This window comes from Sinocyclocheilus rhinocerous, unplaced genomic scaffold (assembly GCF_001515625.1).
Source record: "Sinocyclocheilus rhinocerous isolate Xijiao unplaced genomic scaffold, SAMN03320098_v1.1 scaffold5074, whole genome shotgun sequence".
NCBI classification, from domain to species: Eukaryota; Metazoa; Chordata; class Actinopteri; order Cypriniformes; family Cyprinidae; genus Sinocyclocheilus; species Sinocyclocheilus rhinocerous.
In genome coordinates this window covers 46,268-56,877 of record NW_015654107.1, presented here as the reverse complement: position 1 = coordinate 56,877, position 10,610 = coordinate 46,268, and the positions used below count along the sequence as shown (strand labels likewise).

The 10,610-nt window shown below is 42.3% G+C and overlaps 1 protein-coding gene across 1 annotated transcript; it reads left to right on the top strand.

Moving 5' to 3' along the window:
• Positions 1–5,498: 5,498 nt before the first annotated feature.
• On the top strand, positions 5,499–10,496 carry LOC107716959 (uncharacterized). The gene is made up of 3 exons (XM_016523599.1): positions 5,499–5,571; positions 9,717–10,052; positions 10,171–10,496. Exons 1-3 carry the CDS (start codon positions 5,499–5,501, stop codon positions 10,494–10,496), a joined length of 735 nt encoding a protein of 244 aa, XP_016379085.1.
• The last annotated feature ends 114 nt before the right edge of the window (positions 10,497–10,610 follow it).

Below are 10,610 nucleotides of genomic sequence, written 5' to 3'. Positions count from 1 at the left end.
AGGGAACTTAACAGGTTTTTAACTGCAGCAGTTAAAATGACAATTTTACACACAAAAAAAAAATTTTTACAATAATTTTTTACATTGCAATGTAAATTAAGGTGTGAGAATAAACGCAAAGCACATTTGGCCAATCGCACGATCTGCACCGACTGAGTCAGCCAAATGCTCTCGAAACACTCTCACGGTACTTTCATGCCATACTGTATTTTACAGTGACATTCCTCCAGTGCTGTCTCAAGTCAGACAAAATTTCTAACCGGCATGCACTGCTGTAAGTCAGCCACCGAACGGTGTATGCAGCACCGCAAGAAGTTGAACACACCTAATGAAAGCAGCACTAGCAGGGCTGTGACCGTAAACCTATAGGTATAAATGGATCAGCTGAGCGTCAGCTGATGCAAATGTAATGGAGGTATTTTTGTCCAAGGGGCTTTTATTTTGATGGGTTCATGAGTCTTTTTTACATCGGAGCTGTATTGGAAGACAGTGGTGCACGGACAGTTCAAGTATCGAGAGTTAATTGTACAGTGACACTGCCGTGTGAAACCGGAGGACGCAATTTAAGCAGAAGTCCAGTTGATTGTGTAAAAGTACGGCAAACAGTGTTAAGAGACTGGCTGAGGGCACGAGAGAGAATTGCTGGAGCCGTGAGTTTCATTCAGAACACTGTTGTTCATTTTGCATTCTAAGCAATTTTTTGAGGATCCTGCTGTGTTCCAGAGTAATACACGAACTGTGTTATAGTTCATGATTCAGTTTTTTCTTTGTGAGTCACTTAAATGCAATTTTCAGTGCACAAGTGGATGTCTGCAAAAAGGAAATACATTTGTGAAAGACCTTTTGGTGTTTTTGGAGAGAGACTGATGATGGACTGCAATCAAGTTTTGCTTTGAGAATTTTTTTTTTTTTGTGAGTTGGACATTTTTTCCTTCTGGCATTCTGCATATGTGCTATGGCTACGCTAGGCTAATTTGTTCCAGAAAGTTCTCAAGATTTTCTGCCTGCATTGACGTTTGTGTGTGTTTATTTCCCTGCCATACAGATGACATCTCTTCCCTGGTTCATCTCAGTTCTCTATAACTCATCTAAAGTCATCTCTTCACTTCTGATCGCAAATCATCCCTTCACTTCTCATCACAAGTCTTCTCATCATCTTCTCAAGTCTTTTGCTACAGACTGGTACACTCATTTCACACAATATATGGTGATTTTGGGGTGGAGATGCACGTACGCACAATTTTCCCGACTGGGATTTATAAAAGGATTTTTGCGCAGGTTTTGGCATACGCATGGTTTTATAAATCTGAAAACTTTTGTGCATACCCAAAATCTAGCTTTTGTGCGTACGTAAACTTTTAGGATGAAATGGAAAAAGTTTTATAAGTGATGACCCTGGTCTGAAGAAGAAGAGACACCAACGCTAAATGACCCAAAACCTATCACTCATGTCAGAGTAATCAACGCTGATGCCAAACAATCTTCATCTACGTTAACACTAGAAAAGTTGCACAAGGCCATACAAAAGATCGCCACCCATCAGGAAGAACTTTACCAAGCAGTGCACAGTAACAGCATGTTATGACCTCAACAGAATGGTCCAAAAAGACAATCCTTGAAAGACAGTGATTGGATTCCCTCTGATATATATATATATATGTTTTTTATGTGGCGAACCTGAGCACACAAGCAGGTGCTGTCCACAAGACTCTTCATAATGGATGGGAGTCTCCAGGGTCTTAGAGCTGTATCGAGCCAAAAACAGTGGGGAGCTGAGAGAGTCATTGCATTCGCGAGTAGAGGGCTGAGAGGGTCAAAGAGAAATTATAAGAACTACCGTGCGTTTGAATTGGAAATGCTGTCGCTAAAATGGACTGTAATGGAAAACTCAACACTTCAGTGATACTTCGTTGAAAATCTTCAAAGAGCTTAAAGTCTTGCAAACTAAGACTTTCGGCAGAACTGCTCAAGCCTCTGCTTACCATCAGAGAGAGTCATTGCATTCGCGAGTAGAGGGCTGAGAGGGTCAAAGAGAAATTATAAGAACTACCGTGCGTTTGAATTGGAAATGCTGTCGCTAAAATGGACTGTAATGGAAAAATTCTGATATTGTCCAAGTTCACATTAATCATGGACCATACTCCTCTACGTTATATGGAGACAGCCATCCTCGAAGGAGTTGAGCAATGCTTAAATTATATTATATTAGGCCTATATAAGCCTAGTCGACTCAACACCAATACTGATGTTCTTTCAAGGATTCTCTCCAGGGAAGATCCTGAACAAGAGGACACAGATAAGGATTTCATCCAACTTGCATCCTGAGGAGCAGGGAGGAATTGATGTTAAAGTGGCTGTACAAGCATCCATCAAGAAAGTGGTGAATGGTTACAGCTGGGATGAAATTGGGCAGTTACAAAGAAGTGATCCCTTGATAGATCCCATATACAATGCTGCTCAAAAACTATAGACCAAGCCGAGCGTGACAACACAGTATGCCACCAGAGTTGAAAAAGCTTTGCAGGGACTTTGAACGTCTTCAGTTGCATCATGGAGTGATGTTCAGATATATTCTTGACCTAAGGGATGGAGAGAAAATTAGGCAGCTAGTTGTTCCAGACCCCTTATGGCATTCAGTTTACGAAAGTCAACATGAACACAGCCACATTGGAGAAAGGAGTACCCTAACATCAATGAGATGGAACTTCTATTGGCCTAACACAGGGCTGGGCAACTTCAGTCCTGGAGGGCCACTGTCCTGTAGAGTTTAGCTCGAACCCTAATCAAACACACATGAACAAGCTAGTCAATGAGTACGTTTACATGGACATCAGTAATCTAATTATTTACCTTATTCTGAATAAGACAATATTATGATTAAGGTGTTTACATGAGTTGCTTTTAGAGTATTCCTTTCATGTTCCAGTTTTACATGTTATAGTACATAGATCGATTAATGGCACATGTCATTACGTTCCCACGCGACGCCATTCCCGACGTTGCCTCCAGAATTTCACATATCAACATACAGTTCGTCTTCAGTACTATACAGTTTTGGGTGTTTCATTTTTAATTTTGCGAAAGCTTCAAGTGCAGTTAATTATATGTCATGCTATACATGCAAACAGACAACGATGGATAAAAATTTGCCTTCTTGCTTGAAGCCATGTTCTTTTGTTTGCCATCAAATGGTTGACCACTGCCATGTGTGTATCCTGTCGCAAAATGCAGTGAAACGTCCTATACGACTGTAATAGTGTGATTAAAGTGTGTACATATCTATACTGCACTTCAATAATGCGACAAAAATAGGAATACTCCACATGTCTTAATTCGATTTGTGTTTACTTCGAGTATGACTTTAGCCGGATTAAGGTAATCAAAAATCTCTGTTTACAAGGTAGATTCTTAATCAGAGTATTGTCTTAATCGTGTTAAAATCAGATTATTGTTGTCCATGTAAATGTACTCACTGTCTTCAAGATCACTAGAAAGCTACAGCCAGGCGTGTTTGATTAGGGTTGGAGCTAAACAGTGGCTCTCCAGGACTGAAGTTGCCCATCCCTGTCCTAACATATCTAAAGATGTCCAAGGAAGGATAGAACAGTGTAAAAGATGTACCCTCGCAAAGGATGTATTTCCAGGAATCCAAGCCCCGATGACATGCAGCATTGTCACTGCTCCAGCTGGGAATATCCTTAGGACATATCCTGACTGAAGTCTTTACCCGATTTACAGTTGCTGTCCCAACCAAGAACCAAACGGCATGTACTATTGCAAAGCCCCTCATCAAGCATCGGTTTGCTTACTATGGGTGTCCAGTTCATTTGCACTCCAACCAGGGAAGATGCTTTGAGGATCAAGTGATTAAGGAACTTTGTAAGAAGTACAACCACACCATGCACAATATGCTGAGAACATTGCCACCTGTGGAAAAAAAGGATTGGAAAACTCACCAACCAGAGTTAGTGATGGCATACATCAAGTCCTCTCATTCACAGGGTATTCCCCATTTTATTTAATGTTTGGGAGGCATGTACATCTTCCACTGGATGTCCAGGGTGGAAAGGACTTGGAGGAAAGGCCCATTTTTTTGTGTATTTGGTGTAATGAAATGTGTTTATGCGGTTTAAGGTTCAAAAACACTATTTATATTTATAATATTTTCCACACACTGTACATTATTGTTTCTCCTCTATTCCCCGCCTTTCTGAAAAGCGTCGATTTTTACAAAGCTCATAATTCTGAAAAGCAAGCTGTACGCTGATTGGCCAGCTATCCAGTGCGTTGTGATTGGCCGAAACTCGTGTTTGAATCATCAGTGGCAAATTCTTTAAATATGAAAATGTACTTACAGGCTGTGAGTCAGAACAGACGGCATTGTAGGCTACTCTCCCAGGTTCAGGAAACAGTCCTCCGTAAAATGTGTTGTAAATACAACTTAACCACTGATTTCTAGTTGTGTCCTCTTTTGGAAGGCCAAACCAAGTAGTTTGGCTTTCGCAATGAAACACACAGAGTCTTCACGACATGGCAGCGGCGGCAGCAACAATACTACAGCGAGAATCAAAGTTACGCCTTCTTTCTTTGCGTGAACATTTGGGCGGCGTTATACAAATCTTCCCACACAGTGACGTAGACATGAGGGGGCATGTTTAAACGAGGCGTTTTAGGGGGGTGTGGACGAGTCTTAACTTTTAAATCCCTCATGTGCTCTTATTTGGTCGTTCCTGTTCCTGTCCTTGTTGTCTCTTAATTAGTCATTCTGTTCACCTGTGTTCCTCCCAATTGCCTCATTAAATCATGTATTTAAGTTTCTGTCTGTGATTTCCTCCTTTGTCAGGTCTACCAGTTGTGTATGTGTGTCTTCCTTCCCTTCCAAGTGTGGATTTACCCTGTGTGTTGGATTGAATGATTTCGTTTATCCACGGCTCCTTTGTTCCTTCCGGCAGCGTATCGTGACAGAAGACCTGACCACAAACTGTTTAACTACGTGTCTCCCCTCCGTTTGTTTTCCGTTTTCCATTCAGTGTTTTTTGTTTGCGCAGTGTTTCCTTCCCCATGGATTCCCTCGCTGTCAAGTTTACCTCCCTCGCCCACAAGGACCTTTCACCTCTTGGAGTATGCTGTGGAGTTCAGCCAGCTCGCAGTTTTAACGGCGTTCGACGATGCTGCGCTGAACTCCCTGTTCTGGATCGGGGCCAACTACTACTGCCCCGTCGACCTCCCAGACACCACCGACTGTGCTGGAGGGAGGCTATCATCCAGTGTCTGGAGAGTGTCTACCCCCGATCCAGAACACAGCCAGACCCAGAGCCCAGCCCACCATCACCCCGCTGCGCGGAGCTTAAGACTGGGCCCACCGCTGACGGAGAGCCAGAGCCCGCCGTGACCGACGAGCCATCGCCAGAGAGAGCGACAGTGCGGAGGAGCCCGAGCCTGTGACGTCAGACCAGGTGCGAGAGCCAGCTACAGAGCTCTCCACGGGGGAGAGCGTCATGGACAGTGAGAGTGCAGAGAGGAGCTCCGCCCCCTGCACCGTGGCTGAGGGTGAGCTGTCTAAGGATCTGGGTAAAGGAAAAGTGGAAAGAGACTGATTGATTTGTATGCCGACCTGCCCCCTTTCCTCCCTCCTCCATCGGTGACCTCTGTCCCTTCCGTTCCTGTTTCCACGTCCAGCCCCGAGAGGGCTCCTGTTCCCAAGTTAAGCCTGGAGAGCCTGGAGGCTCACAAATGTCTCACAAACTGTCGTCTGGCAGCCCCTCTGCTCGCCCTCAGCCCACCATCTGTACGGTGCGAGCTCCGTGGGTCTGCCATCCTCCATCGTCACCGTGGCTGGAGAATCCCTGGCCTTCGCCTCCAGCCTCTAAGCCCCGTACTCCGCCTCAGCCCGTCGACCCAGCAGCTCCACCATGGCTCCTAGCTCCCTCCTCTCTGCCATGGCCCATCAGTCCACTGGCTCCACCGGGCTCCCTCGTCCCTCCGGCTCCACCTTGGTCTGTCGTCGACCATCCGTCGCCTCGGGACTCCACTCCTCTAGCTGCGCCTCGTCCCTCCGTCCCTCCAGCTCTATCAGGCTCCTCCATCCCTTCGGCTCCTCCTCAGTCCTCTGTCATTCCGGCTCCACCGCGGCCTTCTGGATCCACCAGGAGCCATCTGCTCTGCCTTGGCCCTCCGGATCCTCCCTGTCGCCCTGGCTCATCGGCTCTCCGTCTTCGCCTCAGGCTGCTCGGCCACCTGCTCCGCCGCAGTCGGTTAGCCCCCTGGAGTCGTCAGCCCTTCCTCCTCCATGGCAACTCCCTCCGTCGGCTCCACCGTTGGTCACCATTATGGCTGTGGCCTGGGTCCCACCTGGCGCCGCATGCTCCAAGTCCCTCCTGTCATCTCCCTGGCTCCTTCCTCCGTCTGATCTGCCCTGGCTCCTCCTGTTTCTTCCTTGGCTCCTCCCTCCATCGTCACCTTCCTGGACTCTGTCTGCCGGCCCCCTCCTGATTATAGCATCCATCTTCCTCCTGAGCCTCCTCCCAGTTCCCACCCATCCCTCCCTCTGTTGGTTCTACTGCGTGGTTCTTCCGGGAGGGGGACGAAATGTCAGGATAGGACTGTCTTTGTTGTGTTTTGCTCCCCATGTGCTCCCCGTGACCCAGTTTCTCCCTCATGTGCCCTTATTTGGTCATTCCTGTTCCTGTCCTCGTTGTCTTTTAATTAGTCATTCTGTTCACCTGTGTTCCTCCCAATTGCCTCGTTAAGTCATGTATTTAAGTTCCTGTCTGTGCATTCCTCCTTTGTTGGGTCTACCAGTTGGGTACGTGTGTCTTCCTTCCCTTCCAAGTGTGGATTTACCCTGTGTGTTGGATTGAATAAAAGACAGTTTCGTGTATCCATGGCTCCTTCGTTCCTTCCGGCAGCGTATTGTGACAATGACCCCTTTAAGCAGAAGTTCAGGAGAATCATGAGTTTCTTTCAGAACACTGTTGTTCCTGGCACATTCTGCATCTAAGCTTTTTTTTGAGGATTCTGCTGCGTTCCCGAGTAATACACGAACTGTGTTATAGATCGTGATTCAGTTTTTTTTTTTATATTTGTTAAAGTCCTTTTGGTGTTTTTGGAGAGAGACTGACTTTCATCTGCGATCAAGTTTTGCTTTGAGAATTTGAGAGTTGGACATTTTTTCCTTCCGGCCGTGCTGCAATCGTGCTATGGCTGAGCTGCAACATTTTGTTCCAGAAAGCGCTCAAGTTTTTCTGTCTGCATTGACGTTTCAGTTTTTTTTCTCAAGGTTTTTTTTTTCCCTTCTTTTTTTTTTTTCTCTGTGTGTGTGTGTGTGTTTATTACCCTGCCACACAGATTGACATCTCTTTGCTGGTTCATCTCAGTTCCCTATTACTCATCTAAAGTCATCTCTTCACTTCTCATCGCAAGTCTTCTCATCGTCTTAAATCTCTTGCTGGTACAGACTGGTACTGGTACACTTATTACACTGACTGCTACACTCATTACACACATTACACTGATTATTCAATTTGTATTGTAAATGTGGACTGAACTTTATTTGAAGGATGATTTAACAAAAGAAGGCGTTGATTCATAAGAATCTTTTGAGTTGCGTTATTGTTAAGTATTGCACATTTGCATTTATTGAGCTATACAATAGTCTTTGGTACAACTCAAAAGTTTAAATTAATGGTAACTTGGTTCAAATTCATATTGAAAGATCAATTTGAGAACCCTGTGGAACATTCAAAGATTTATTTGGATACAAGACTTTTTTTCTTTTTTTTTTTCAGTTATTGTAGTTGTAGTTCTTTATTACATTTCAATCCACTTGAAGCAAAACTCAAATTCCAGTTTCCTAAAACAGAGAGAATAAATCTGGTTAGCAGTGACACTTTTTAATCTGTAATTTGATCTGTAATATTACCTTGCTTATTCCTGCTTTTTGCTTGCTTATTCCTGTAGTGTAAAAAAAAAACACAATAAGGTAAGAAATAACATACACATTTTTGCGTGTACTGAGACTGAAAAGACTGGGATCCTTGCACTTTTAGTCTTCCAAGGTAGGTAGCTTTATATTTTCCCTTACCAGGCAGGCCCTAACCTCTGTTACACAAGCTTGACTGATGTGGCCTGCATGAACTGACACTTGATTTATTTAATATGAGCAAAATAATCACTGTGGCCAGCAAAATGCCTTTCTTTTGTTTGCCTCCCTCTGTGTCAAAGAAAGTGTCTCATCATGGTTTGTTTCTGAAGACTACAGAGTCACTCTTCACCTACAAACACTCATGCACTGAATGTCCACTCTCATCTACAACATGTTTGCCCACCCAAAAGATTAAACATTTGTGGGGGTGGGGGTGGGGGATGAAATGAACCAGAGCAGGTTTCAGTTTCACTGAGAAGATGAAAGTTAGTAAAACAGATGCTGTGAGATGGCAGATGGTTTTAACTGTGTGCTTTGTTTTTTCATACATTAAAACTATAAATATATATACAACCATTTTAAAACCAGAGCTCCATTTTGCCATGAAATGTACTTCCAAAAAAAAAAATGTATGCAATCTATACGTTTTTTTTCTTTTCTTTTTAAGTTCAGAGCATGTGCATGTAAAATAGGTGGGGCAAATGCTGTTGTGGGAGGATTTACAAACCAAATGAACAGGTTGAGAGTTTTCAGTAGATGGTCTTATTAGATCATACTTTTTTGTGAACAGTTTAACAAAATGTTTCATATATTTTTGTTTCGTTTTTGCTGGTGGCACCTGATCGGTAAGTTATACAAGTTTTTTTTTTTATGAATACATTTTTATAATATGGCCTAATTTCCATTTCCTGGAAACAAAGCAACTGCTAAAATTCAGATTAGATCATTTCCATCTGCTGAGGTCTTTTTTCTTTCTTTTTTTTTTTACAGAATTTTAAATCGAAATTTCCAAGCCTTCTGTTGTTATTGTAAATTTCTCATTTTCAAATCTCATGCATCTTTTGTAATCACACATTTATTTCAAGAATAATAAATGCAAATCCTCTCCAGTAATATCTAAGAAATATTTTTAAATACACTTCAGCAGTAAACGTGCAGAAGTCATGAAAATTCACTGGATAACAACTGTAGAAACCCCATGCGAATTAAGGGAATCAGATGCAGGGAGCCTGCTATGTCTTGATCTGTCTATGAGAATGAATTAAGTTGTAGTAATTATTATCATCTATTTATTCTTTAAATAAGTAACTTCACACGTTGATTTTATAGTACAGAAGATACGTTTAAAATACAATAAATATCTGTTGTTGTACTGAGCTTATATTTAAAAAATACAAGCTGATTTCAGGGTTTATAAAGCAAAAGGAGCTTTAATTTGTCCATGTTCATGTTCTTCAGGTGTGTTTGGTCCTAAAACAAATGAAATACAGTCAATGCATGAAAATTCACTGGATAACAACTGTAGAAACCCCATGCGAATTAAGGGAATCAGATGCAGGGAGCCTGCTATGTCTTGATCTGTCTATGAGAATGAATTAAGTTGTAGTAATTATTATCATCTATTTATTCTTTAAATAAGTAACTTCACACGTTGATTTTACAGTACAGAAGATACGTTTAAAATACAATAAATATCTGTTGTTGTATTGAGCTTATATTTAAACAATACAAGCTGATTTCAGGGTTTATAAAGCAAAAGGAGCTTTAATTTGTCCATGTTCATGTTCTTCAGGTGTGTTTGGTCCTAAAACAAATGAAATACAGTCAATGCCAGTGATGGAGGGAGATACTGTCCTACTACACAATGATTTTACTGAAATCTGTGAAAACGACCACTTACTGTGGAATATTAGAAATGAAACCTCTCTCCTGGCTAAAATTAACAAAAAGAAGCAAATCCTCCCCACATCTGATGTTCTTGACGGGAGATTCAGAGATAGACTGAAGCTGGACAATCAAACTGGATCTCTGACCATCACAAACATCACAACTGAACATGCTGGACTCTATAAACTAGACATAAGTGGAGCGAATCTAGCATCAAAAACATTCAATGTTTCTGTCTATGGTAAGTAGAGATCCTTGCCCTTCACATGTTTTTGTTTTATTAAATAATTACACTAAACATTCACTCAACATATTAAAGTGAAAATACGATTGTTGATTAGATTTATTCATGTTTTCAGCTCGTCTGCCTGTTCCTGTCATCAGCAGTAACTCTTCACAGTGTTCTTCATCATCATCATCATCATCATGTTCACTGGTGTGTTCAGTGGTGAATGTGAGTCATGTGACTCTCTCCTGGTACAAAGGAAACAGTTTATTGTCCAGCATCAGTGTGTCTGATCTCAGCATCAGTCTCTCTCTACCTCTGGAGGTGGAATATCAGGATAAAAACACATACAGCTGTGTGCTCAACAATCTCATCAGCAACCAGACTCAACATCTGGACATCGCTCAACTCTGTCACACATGTGCAGGTACGGCAGCACTGATCACTGTTGGGCAGTAACTAGTAACTAAGTTACTGTAATAATATTACTTTTTTCAGTAACTAGTAGTGTAACTAATTTCTAATAAGATTTCAGTAATAATATTACAGTTACCATCCATAAAACAGCTTAGT

What these genes read in the sequence shown, in the direction of transcription:
- LOC107716959 (XM_016523599.1), top strand. Translation starts at nt 5,499, where the DNA reads ATGGACAGTGAGAGTGCAGAGAGGAGCTCCGCCCCCTGCACCGTGGCT. An exon ending in TGAGCTGTCTAAGGATCTGG is followed by an intron (nt 5,572 to 9,716) that starts GTAAAGGAAAAG and finishes CATGTTCTTCAG; the next exon opens with GTGTGTTTGGTCCTAAAACA. An exon ending in ATTCAATGTTTCTGTCTATG is followed by an intron (nt 10,053 to 10,170) that starts GTAAGTAGAGAT and finishes TCATGTTTTCAG; the next exon opens with CTCGTCTGCCTGTTCCTGTC.